The following is a 12,463-nucleotide window of genomic DNA, read 5'->3' as shown; positions in this document are numbered from 1 at the left end:
GTGCCACCAGGGTGCCAAGAAGGGGCGAGCTGTCCCCAGTGCCCCTGGCACTGACACAGGGCTGGGACATGGCTCAGTCTGCCTTCAGCCTCACCCTCCAGCAGCCACCTGCCTAAACCCAAAGCACTACCCAATTTTCTAAAAAGAACTAATCCTATTTCCCTACACTAAACAGTCTCACCTAAGCCTTCAATAAGAGATGGGTAAGACAAGATATGAAGCTTTTCACCATCATGAAACCAAGTGTGACGTTTGTTGCAGCACGGCCAGGTCAGTGGCTTAAAAAATCAGATCCTTCACATGAAAAGACACTGTGTGAGAATTTTTTTAAATCCTTGAAATTTAGCACTGAGCACCATGGGTCATCAATACAAAATGCCACAACTCCCTTTGTTAGTAAAGGCAGTTGATTTTTAAATGCAAAACACTTTCACTAAAGTTTTCTTTAAGAGTTAGAAAGCATTTTAGTTGGTTTACAGGTTGACACTACTCACACTGAAGGGGAAAAAAAAACCAACAAAAAAATGGTAGAGAATTGCCCTAGTCATTAATTTTAAAAATTAAATGTTAACATTTTAAATTATGTATATTAGCTATGTAAGTGTTTAAACAGACAGCCGCTACTTGAGGTGTGAAAACAGCACGCTTCAGATTTAGTTTAAAAGCTGCATCTGGCAGTATCAGCACCTTGTAATAAGAACTGGTTATAGGTAAAGGAAACATCTGAACCATATAATTACTTAGCCAAGAAAAGATCATGCTTTATATAAAGGTTTCTTGCTTTCCGATTTAATTAGTAAAATCGGTAACTTAATCGCTTCCTGGCTATATTAACTCTGCTCTGCCCTTTCACAGTCAAGGCTCCACACAGAGGTCAAAAGAGAAGTCTGAACAGAAATGGAAATATTTATTCAGTATTGGAAAGAACAGCATCATGTTAAGTCTAGCACCCGCCTTTACTCAATATACTGGTTGTGTGAATGGAGAATTTGTCATCTAACACATACACAGTACATTCATTTACAAAAATACATAATTTTTAATTTCACTGAAGATCTTAGTTGACCGTAAAGATGGATTCTCAGACTGGGAACTTCACATAAACTCTTGCAATACGGACCTGCAGTTCTCCATCAGTCCGTAACTCAGTCATCTCCTCAGTGCACAGCGTCCCACACAATGCAGCTTGTGTTGGACAGGGAGAACGCCGTCAGCGCCCAGCTCCGCAGGACACGGCATGCCGCGCTGCGCCTGCAAACGGCCACTCTGCTACATCCTCCATGCGCCAGGAGAAATCGCACAGTGATTCAACAGATTACAATGCCTTGAAAGTTAAATGACTAGGTCAAATAAACAGCAGCTAAATGCTCTGGTTTAGTATATTGATGGAGGTTAATTTAATACCATAAAAAAATTTTTCACAAAAGCATCACAAAATAAAGCACAGACAACTTGAAGCGGCACAGTCATGACATGAGTTGCATGACTACGAGCGCATACACTAATTGTTTTTAAAATGTTATAAAATTTACTGTGTCACATAGTATCCTAAAAATGGAATTGTTCCTTGTTACAGCATATATACTTAAGAGTTTCAACAAAACCTTCAGGACCCTCCCAAGTAAAGGTGATTCACAACACGTTAGCAAGATACACACACAAGGCAAGAGAAATTAAATCTCCATACCCAACCAACAAGACTCCTCTTGAAAAAATAAATGCCACAATTCAAACTTTTAAATAACGTATTTCTAGTTTTCCTCCTCCTCTTCATTGAAAAACGAAAACAATAACTCACACAGGGTACCTGTTAGCAGTACATAAATAAGTGAAGCAGCAATTTGCCTGTATTTCCATTCAGTGCTTTAAAAACCCAGCTGGTTCCCAAAGGAACCGCGGTTCTTCCCTGCATTGAGTGCCAAGGTACACAGCTATGTGGACACAGGCTCTCAGATGAGACAGCTTCCCTGTTCCCAGAGACATCTTTGGTTAATAAAAATGGCAATTTTTTTTTTATTTACTTACAAAATGGCATGTTCCAATTTACTGTTACGTACTGCACTTTACGGGCTCAAAGTTCAGCAGATATGACTGAAGTCATCCGCATAGCAAAGTCTTCAGCCTGAGGTATTTTAAGCAAACACACTGAAATGCTCATAAGCTTAAAAATTTACATAAAACCTTCCTTCCTGAAAGCCGGTGCTAATGTAGGACCAGACTTTTTAATTGGCTTTCAGGGATTTGACTCTCACTTAAAATATTTGCAGACAACTGCTTAAAGCATATGACAGCGAGGGAAAACTTCAGGAACCTTGATACAAAATGGATCTGTCTAAATCTTATTTGTGATGGAAGAACAGAGGAATCCAGCAGGTACAAAATTACTAGTAAGGCCAGAGCAGGAAATAGGAAGCTTTGCAAAGAAAAAAAACGCGAATTCCGATTGCTGGGTATACAGTAAGAACAATGATTTAAATCACAGCAGTTGCACCGATAACCCTCAGTGCTATGCTGGCTTTTTATCACCCAGGTACCCTGAGGGACACCAGTTTTACTTTACAAATGAGAAAAAAGAAGAGCAGCCAAATAGGTGAAATGGTTTGTTCTCCAAGTTATTACAAGTTGGGACAAAAGAAGAGATGAGAACTCGGCATTCTTGCTTCTGTGATCAACCGATCAGAAAACATCACTTTCAATCTATGTATCTTTCGGTCCATAAATAAATGTTACTTGCACAAATTACTTACACCCCATCTTTCCACACAGACAAAACGATATATGCAGAAGGAGCAAAATGCACAAAACTAACATGATTGTACAGCTTTGTTCCGTTGTTCCAGCCCCCGCTACAGGAATAAAAACTGTCTGCTTTATTGTATGCAAATTATAATTACAGTGATTATAAATTTCCTAAACATAAGCATGCAGGGTGGTGGCAAATAAATGCAAACCTACAGCTGCCAGACTTTTCATTGACATAGACCCTGTCAAAGGGATTTCTCAAAAGGTTTCAGGTTCATTTACATTCCACTAGTACCACCAATGTCAGAAAATTTTTTCATCCATCCACCAAATGAAATATTAACTTGGTCACCAAAGCACAGCGCTTGTGAGTGACCCATCACTGACAAATGCTCTGTTCTTACATTCCCTACCCAGCTGAGCAGTGGCACTGGATGAAACAAAAGGTTCTCCTAACCAAATAATACCCAGCAGCCATCAGTAACGTGTGACCAGGGAACAGATCGACAACAGCACAAGTATACAATGGTATCTCCTCAAATATTCTCCCAGCCTCCAAAAAAACACACAACTCTCGTCCCAGAGGTGGACACTCAACTCACAACAAAAGGATAACTTCATCACACAGGCCTCTGTGTCCCTTTACTCCTCCTTATCACTGTGGAAAACAAAGAGTATTTGTTTCATAAAACTAATTTCACAGATCATTTGAACACTCACTAAGGTCTTCATAAAGTCCACCTATTGAGTTACCTGGTTATCAGATCGGTATGTAAATGGCAAAGAATTCCACACATATTGCCAAACAGGGCAGCTATGGTAAATTGCAGAGAGTTCAGGTATACTTTGTAACATGGTTTAAAACATCAGTAAAATGTTGAAATGCTTTTGCTTCCCCAGCAAAGGGCACAGCTTTCAACAGCAGGTAAAGGGACCCACAGAGTGTGTTCCACAAGGAGAGATGTTTTCACAGTATCGGGGTAAGATAACTCTAATCCTGCAATAATTACTAGGCATGCTATGTTCTACACGGAGCACATAATACATATGTTTTCAAAATACATAGACTTTTCAAGGTAAACACAGGAAGGCTTAGCTACCAAAAGATCAGTGAGGAACACCCAGCACACTATTAGCCAATTTTGTGGCAACCAGTTTGTTTCTCGTGTTTCAGCAGGGCAGTGGAGCTAGTAAGGTCTACACAAGTAGCAACATTTAGTTCTTTAAATTGTACACCAAACTGCAGAGTGGTTTTGTTCTGATAGCTTGCTTAAACTGGAATTATACAAGATGAGAGTTAAAAAGGGAATGGGGGATTGCTAGTACACTGTCCTTAAACTCATTTCTGTGACCCCTCACAAACAGCACAAGCTGCCAAACCACTGGAGAATGCAACGTGTTTGGTCACAGCAAGCTAATTTCAATTACTTAACGTCAGCACCCAAAAGATCATAGATCATGTCAAGTCCTAAAGCAAACAACAGAAACATTATTTTTGGAATAGGATCCAGTCTGGATCAGATGGGAATTTTTTATACTTTCAAAAGCTAAACCTAAGGAATGGGAGCAGACATAGCACATCAGTGTCTCCAGAAAGAGAACGCTCACTTCAGCAACTTCAGGCAACTTTATCCATTGGATTTACAGGTAACAGATGGAACATCAGGAGCCTGGCTCTACCAGCTTGAGACTGGAAATGAACAGGACCTTACCAAAGTATAAAGGAAAAAATTAATGGGGTTATACACTTTATTACCAGCCTGTGCTGCCAAGTGTTTCCCATCTCTAGCAAACAAAGTGTTCCTCTGGTGCTGTTCTAAGGCTCCTGTATTTGCTTTAGAATATGCTGCAGGTACTTAAAAAAAACCAAACAAACCCAGAACAGTTACCAGTTTATTAATTTAGCTAGAAACCAGAGAAGCTTCAGCCTACCGAGGCAAGCTGAGTGGTGACAGTAACTACCTGTCCCATGTAAGGAGGCAGAGGTCAGGCTACTCAAACCTGGCTTTAGAAGAGGACAGAGTCAAAGGCAGAGTCTGTCCTCAAGCTTTGACAGATGTGTGCAGCTGCCAAGAACCAGAAGCGCAGAAGCACAGATCATGATGCTTTATTTGATAAACTGAGGTTTGGCTTACAGAAAGAAAGAAAAATGGAAACCTGAGGTGCTGTAAACAGCTTTTAAGCCATAAGCCTTCAATTTCAATATTTAAAGCACTGAAGCGTGAAATCACGCACTTTAACAAAAGATACTAGTTGGCAGAAATAAGACCCACAGATTAAATAAATACTGGTATAAATGTTTTATTTAACAACCTTTTTAAGAGATGCATACTATATACCCCATGAGTACCACATTTTGTGAGCACACCTCCAGACCAAACACTGCTGAGCTATGTCACTGGTGCCATTCCAGCAGAACTCCGTGCCTCTGTGACTTATTCCCAGTCAGCCACAGCATCAGGGCAAGGCAACTCCTTGGGTGACCACACAGTCCTGCTGCACTCACCACTTCTCTCCAGGCCTTTGATTGCACTCTCTGGCTCTGAAAGAGACAGCTGGAGGCACTGGTTTCCTGAGAAGAACCTTGCAGTGTTTACCTATCCATCCTGTTTTCTTCTGCTGTTACAACTAGGGAGGAGACTCATTTCCGAGTGCAGAACAAAAGCATCCTTTGGAAGCTGGGGTGGTGGCAGTTCAAGCACCTCTTGAGTCTAGAGCTTCTCACTAAGGTGTTTTTAATGTTGAACATAACTACAGTCTCCTGAGAATCTAGCAAATTAAGAAAAACTCTGTGCTTGCATCTCTAGTGCCAGGCTAAGCATCACTCGCCAGTGGTATCTCGCTGCTCGAGGTGGCAGCCACACGTGTGACCACAGTCACACCTGGACTGTGCCATACAGAAACACACCGTGCAGGACGGACACCCTTGGTTTATTTTATGTCTGTCAGCACAGTTGGATCATTGTTCTGAATCCTGCAGCACAGCTGGCAGCCCAAAGTTTATAGATGGGTATGAAATAAAATCAGTGTCCAAGGACTTCAGGGATTACAGGAAAACATTTCATCAATAATCTAATTTAACATCACTGACAGAAGCTGCATTCAGACAAATCCTTGAACGCAATGTGCTTTATCACCTTGTATTTTTAGTACACATTAACTTACACCTGTTTTACTTTACATCTTATCTGATCAGGAAAGTCTACACACTGCGTTGGACAATCACTGTGTAACATGACCCTAAAAATACTAGTAGAAAAACAACTTTAAACATTAAGCTCATTTCATGCTTCCTTTCAGCCACAGAATGAATCCAAAAGTTAATTTTTAAGCAAATTCATTTCAAAGGAATGTCTGAATTAATAATTAATTTTTTACATTTACATGAACAAATCAACTACCCAAATTTTATGCATGATATACCTTAGTGAAGAGATAAAGAACAAGGAAAAGAACTTTATTTATACAGCTTATGGCAATCTCCTTCAGTTAAGAAGGAATGTCTTCAAGTACAGGAAACACTGTCCAAGTTTACTCATGTCAGTGTGCCTCAAGTGGAAACGCAGTTCACCTACTACTTGCATCGAAGATACATACACACCATGGGATAAAGCAGTTTTCATGGCACAGATATAACAAAACAAGCCAGCAAATACCGTACCAAAAATCACAAAGCCATATAAAAAGATGTCGCCCACCCCGGAGAGCCTTACCATCTATTAAGTAAGACATAACAGTAAGATAAGACAAATTATCATGATACAAAGACAGGGTGGCAAAGTTGTCAACCTACAGAAATCAGATAAATTTCAATACTTAAATCATTGTGTTTATATTTCCTTTGCAGTAAAAGTGAGTCTAGTCAATAGGACTCAATCTCTTGAAAATAATCTCATGCTAAATCAGGTCCCTGGTAACAAAGACAGCTTTCCACAGTCTACTGACTGCACAAACTAGTTCTCCACTGACAGTGGGGCTGCTTAAGCAGTCACCATTTAGGTAACTAAAATGAATCCCTATTCTTTTCCTCCCTTATACATGATGATGAGCAGCGTTTGCTTTACCTTCTAATAAAAGGCCTCCCTGATGTGCTTTTTCAAACAAGGCTGTTCCTTTCCCTCACAGAGGGCAAAGATGCAGTAGCTACATTAAATTATGGTTTTGTCTGTCACAGGAGCAATGTTACAGCTAGACTTATCTTTACAGACATTGAAGTAAAAAGAAATCATTGGAACCTGGAAAACTGAGTACCACCACTATTTCTGAGTGATAAACAAGTGCCACCAGCACTAGTTAAACCACCGCTACTGGAGAGAGATGCATGATGGTTACAGCAGCTAAGCAGACTAAACTGATATGAGACTGTATATAGACACAAAGCTACTCCCTGAGCCAGGTTCAACTTACATTCAACTTACTGTGTCTTCAAGGAGCTTGGCAAGTGGGCAGCTGTTAATCCACAGCAATTTTTAAAACCACTGCTCCCAAAAGCCAGTTGAAGAGTAATTGTAAAACCTCATGTCTGCCAGTAGTACACTCTGCCCACTGGCAAAGAAAAAGCTTCCATTCTCACATGGACTGAACCAAATTTTTAAAACCCACTGAATGCAAAATATTACCTGCTGTATTGTATCAGCCCTCAGATGTTTCTTTGTAATGATGGGAAGAACACTTTTGACATTGTTCACATCAGGTGAACCAATACAACTAAAATAAGCTGGTAATGCAGATGTAATTTTGGTACTGTGTTCATTTATGTCCAAGTCAAAATTGGCAACTTTCAAATTCTATCAAACATGACATCAAATTGTTTTTTTGTCAGGACTTACCCGCATGTAAGCAAAAAGCTATGTGGAGAGGTGTTATACTTCCATGTAAAATGAATTCTGGTTAACTGGAGGTTTCTGGTTATTCAGACATCTTTCAAGTAAGAGTGCAAAAGGTGCATTAACATGTTTCCTTTGGCAGAGTGCAACTGACGAAGTCTTCAAATTCTGACACCTCAAAGTTATCGACCTGCTTCCTACCAACTTAAATATGCAAGAAAACACAAAATGGAAGTGAGAGGCAAACAGAGCAAGTCAGAAAGCAGAGGGAAGAGACAGGAACAAACAGAATCTCTAGGAGGCACACGATATCTCACAGAATCAGTCATTAGCTGCAAAAAAAAAATACTTCTCATTTAAAAGGAATAAATACAGTACATGACAAACAGGATTTTCTCCCTATGGAGAAAATCCTGTTTGTCATGTACTACTCCATACTGTGTGCGGCAGCAAAAGCAAAACAAGACTGGTTAACTTACAGCTCAAGTCCCTGCACAGCAGCAAAGGAAAAGAGATATGGGAAAGTAACCTGCACTGATAGTCACAAGTAGTCCCTGTTCAGAACAATGCTTTTACCAAATAAGGGCTGAAATTGATTTTGTTCTGATTCTGAAAAAATAGATGGCACAAATGTAACTTCTACATCTGCTCATAAGCAAGAACAAAGTGAAAAATGTGGCATAATAACATAAGAACATATGAACAGACGATCACAAAGGAAAATGTCAATTTAAACTTGAAGTATTTGCACAATGTTATGTAACTGAAAGAGTCTTTCAAGGAGAAAAGCAGAAAACCTGTCATCCCACCACAATTCAGTCACACAGACAAATGCAGGGATGACGAAGAGACAAGCTAAGCGCTTGTCAGAACTAGGAAGCTGATCTGAAAGTCATGTTATTTTATCCTGTTAGGCTTTACATACAGGGGGTAACTAGCTGTCTTACACAAGAGTTTCCAGCAGTTGGTTTATGATTTGCACACCTTTGAGAGTAACAATATAAAACCCCAAACCCCACATGTACACACTTCACACCCCAGATCCCCAGCAGCTGGGCTGGTTTTCATCCCAGTATTATGCAATGGGATTTATGCCCGTAAAGCTCATAGTACACATCTAAAAATACGTATCATAGAATGGTTTGGGTTGGAAGGGACCTTAAAGACCATCTCATTCCAACCCCCTGCCATGGGCAGGGACACCTTCCACTAGTCCAGGTTGCTCCAAGCCCCATCCAACCTGGCCTTGAACACTTCAAGGTATGGGGCATATATTCTTAAGAACTTTTATCATTTAGTATCAAGGATGTTCCCCAGTAAGCTGAGTAACTCCTCATCAGTGACTTGAAGCCATGAATATGTAGTTCACACCATTTCTAAATGCACTTTACATATGCAACATGAAACCACAAATTAATTGCTTTCTCACCTGGGTTGGAAACTTTGGCTCCGCCTCCCCATTTAGAGGGATAAATCCAACCACAAGTACAAAGAGATTTAAAAAAAAAAAAAAAAAAAAAAAGGAAAGATTTCCACAGCGCCTAAGGGTGAACTCAATAGAGGGCTGTCTGAGGCAGAAGACCTTCCACCACGCCAAGCAACAGCCAGGTTTTGGTGCATGTACTGGCTTGCTTTTTGTCTGAAGTCTACAGAAAAACATGAACCCAGCCAGCACCAAAGAGCAGTGCAGAACTCTGCCCAATTTGCCTAGAGAACGCTGGCAATTAATGATTATTTATACAAGTTGCATTAGTCAATACTGAAAAGCTGTTTCAAACAGGAAACCCTTCTTGATCTAAAGGCATTTCCTACATGTCTTGTGCAGACCGTTTGCTTTGTAGACAACCCAGAGGAACTTAGTTGCCTGATTCATCAAGCCAAAAAGATACAGATCAATCTCTTTAGGGGTTGGAATAAGGTAACACACCAACAAAGGACATGGGCATGTGTGCGTACAAATATATATGTGAAGTTCAAGTTTTTATCGCTACAATAACATTAACTTGCACTTCTTTTTATTAAGAGACTTCACTAAAAGCTAGCCCTCACCAAGTAGCCCTGTTTATGACCTCATCCAATACAGTTACTAAGCAACTAAGGATTAAATTCTGAATACGTAAACACAGTAGTGAGGAAGTCTTTTCTAAACAGCTTTCAAATTTTAAAAAGATCTACTTGTTTAAACGCACTTGCTGAAGATCAAGTATAAATTAAACCTGTCCAGTTTAAAAAAAAAAAAAAACAACCAAAAACGACCCCCCCACCCAAAAAAAAACCAAAAAAACACACAGAACAGAAAACCCACCACACACAAATACACTCCCAGGTCTTAAATACGTGGACAGTACCTGATACAGATGTCACTGAACAGAACTACTGCCAAAGTAAAAAGGACCTGAATAATTTTTCAATGTTTCCTTCCCTTTGCAGCTGCCGACATGATCAGTAACTGATAAAATCAAAATTCCAGTCAATCAGAATTGCTATTTCAGCCTGACCTACATTTTTTGTAGTCAAATCTGACCGAGGAAAAAGAGCCACATAGACATTGGCAATCCTCAAGTTTTATTACCGGTCAGTGCACTGCCAAAAAGCACTGGCTGAGCCAAACTCCAGTGCTCTGCCTTCAAAGCCTGAGATGAAGTAACTTGTCAGTTTTCCTCCAAACAGCTTTTGTGTTTAGGACAACCTTTGCAGTCAGTCAAGTACTCTGAAATACAAATATATAAACAGAAACTCTGAAATAGTTTCCCTACTCTTTTACTCATTCCTTGGGTTTTATCTAATTATTGTCAGAGACAGGTCACTATGGCTAGACATAAGTGACACATGGAATCTAGCTAACCTAAAAAAAACCATAATTTTTTTTTCGTTTTTTTGTGGTAAGTTGTCTGGTTCCTACTAGTGTTAAATCTGACATAAGGAGTTCTCAAATTTGTCTACCCAGATTAATACATGTATAGAGATCCTTGCACATAAAATATTATAGCATCAACCATACCTCGCAAATACCCGGCATTTAATAAGCCTTTGACAACTTTCCAATCCCCCTTTGGAACATGCTTTAGAATAAACGAGCCCAGTAAGCTACGAGTACATACCTGCTCCACACCCTTTGTGGAAGGCATCTTAACTCTTGATCCACCTTCCCTGTCTCCAGCATGCTCATTTTCCCAAGGCAGTTTGTTTTTTCCTTTACCCGCACTCAAGACTCTTCTTGGACTTACACCCAGATCGGCACATGCATAGTGTGAGCCAACATTATGCAGAGCATCATCCCTTGAATGATACCCACAGTAACTGTGTGCGCTCTGAGTCCTGTTGCCCATCAACAGCCAGTCTGTATCTGCGCCAGGGGGTAAGCAGGACCCCCTGTTAGGACCAGATGATGGTAAGGGCACAGCATACTCTACAAACCCTTGGTCCACTAGCTTCGGTAAGGTCTTCCTGGCCAGCCTGGCCTGCACTGCGTGCATCACTCCATCCCCATCATCCTCGAGTTCCACTGCATCCACTGCCTTGAAGAGAAGGGTGGTGTTGCCCGGTCCCATGGAAGATGCCAGCACAGCAAACGCTTCCATGGCAGCATGCCTGACCTTGCGCTTGCTGTCCACCAGTGCAGGAGCCAGCCCAAATGCCAGCCTGACCAAGTCCAGCTCCTCACCAGGGTAAGTGAGGAGGGCCACGATGCAGATGTTAACCACCTCCTCACGGACCCTGGAGTTCTTGTGCTGCAAGTACTCCTGCTGCAGCAGCAGGCTCAGCACCTCCTGGGGACCTGCTGCCTTCATCAGCCACAGGAACAGGCAGTTGTACTCCTGCCGGATGGCCAGCTTGTTGTCCCCCAGGACTTTAGCAGCAGCAGAAACCAGAGGTGCCAGCAAGGCCTGAACCTGGTCGCCCAGACGCAGGGCCAGCAGACGTATCACTTCCAAAGCCCCCAGCACCACCTTGAAGTTCGAATCATCGAGGAGGGAGCAGAGGAACTGGACAAGGCCCAGGAGGCTGGGGGCAGGCGTGGAGGTCACCGCAGCCTGGCTGGCACCTTCAACCACCCTCTTCAGCTCCTCCACGGCTTGCGTGCGCTTCCTGTAGTCCTCCTGGTCCAGCAGGCGAGCGTGCAGCTCCGGCGGCAACAGCCCGAACTTCAGGCCGGTGCTGCCGGGCGGGGCGGGGGGCGGCGGCGGGGCCGAGCCCTCAGCGACCAGCTGGCCCTCCAGCAGCCCCGGCCGGCCGGCGGGCGGGCACGACTCGGCGCCGGGCTCCTCCTCCCGCTGCCCGGCGGGCCCGGGGCCGCCCAGCTGCCAGGCCAGGCTACGGGAGAGCTCACCTAGGCCGCGGGGGGCAGCGGGCGGCGTCGGGAGGGCGCGCAGGCAAGCGGCGGCAGGAGCGCGGGGGGGCCGGGCGGGCCCGCGGCGCCGGCCGCGCAGGGTCTCTCCACACAGCACCGGCCGCAGCCCCCACGGCAGCTCCTCGGCGGCGGCATCGCCCTCACTCGCCGCCCGCCCGCCGCGCTCGGGGCCCGCCGGCTCCTCCATGGCGCAGGCGGCCGGCGGCAGCGCAACAGCCACGGCCATGGGCGGCGCGGGACGGAGCCGCCGCCGCCCCCGCCCCGGCAACGCCGCGCGGCACAACACCGCCGTCTCCAGGCGCCGGCCCGCACCGCGCCTGCGCGGCACCGCCCACGGCGCGGCGGGTTGGGGGAGACCGGCACACCCCTCACCGCCGCCCCCCGCCACACACACACACGGCCCTGCGGAGCGCGGGGACGCCGCTGCCGAAACGGAGAGCCGCGGGGCGGGAGCAGGCGGGGCCGGGGCTGCGCTGGCGGGCACCGGTGGAGCGGAACCTCCTTCCCTTCCCCCCCCCGGCGTGTGGAGTGGCACCGCCCGAGC

At 43.9% G+C, this 12,463-nt stretch overlaps 1 protein-coding gene across 4 annotated transcripts in view; it reads right to left on the bottom strand.

Annotated features, from left to right (window-relative positions):
• Positions 1-12,222, bottom strand: part of TOGARAM1 (TOG array regulator of axonemal microtubules 1) — a 45,074-nt gene extending 32,852 nt beyond the window's left edge. For all 4 annotated transcript variants that reach the window (XM_040600532.1, XM_040600534.1, XM_040600535.1 and 1 more), the window contains exon 1: positions 10,670-12,222. In XM_040600532.1, the coding sequence (XP_040456466.1) occupies positions 10,670-12,145 (1,476 nt within the window). In that variant the 5' untranslated portion in view covers positions 12,146-12,222. The remainder of the gene's footprint in view (positions 1-10,669) is intronic.
• Positions 12,223-12,463: the final 241 nt, after the last annotated feature.

Source organism: Falco naumanni, chromosome 7, assembly GCF_017639655.2.
Source record: "Falco naumanni isolate bFalNau1 chromosome 7, bFalNau1.pat, whole genome shotgun sequence".
Lineage (NCBI taxonomy): Eukaryota > Metazoa > Chordata > Aves > Falconiformes > Falconidae > Falco > Falco naumanni.
Note: the sequence above shows the minus strand (reverse complement) of the source record. Positions and strands in the feature narration are given on the sequence as shown.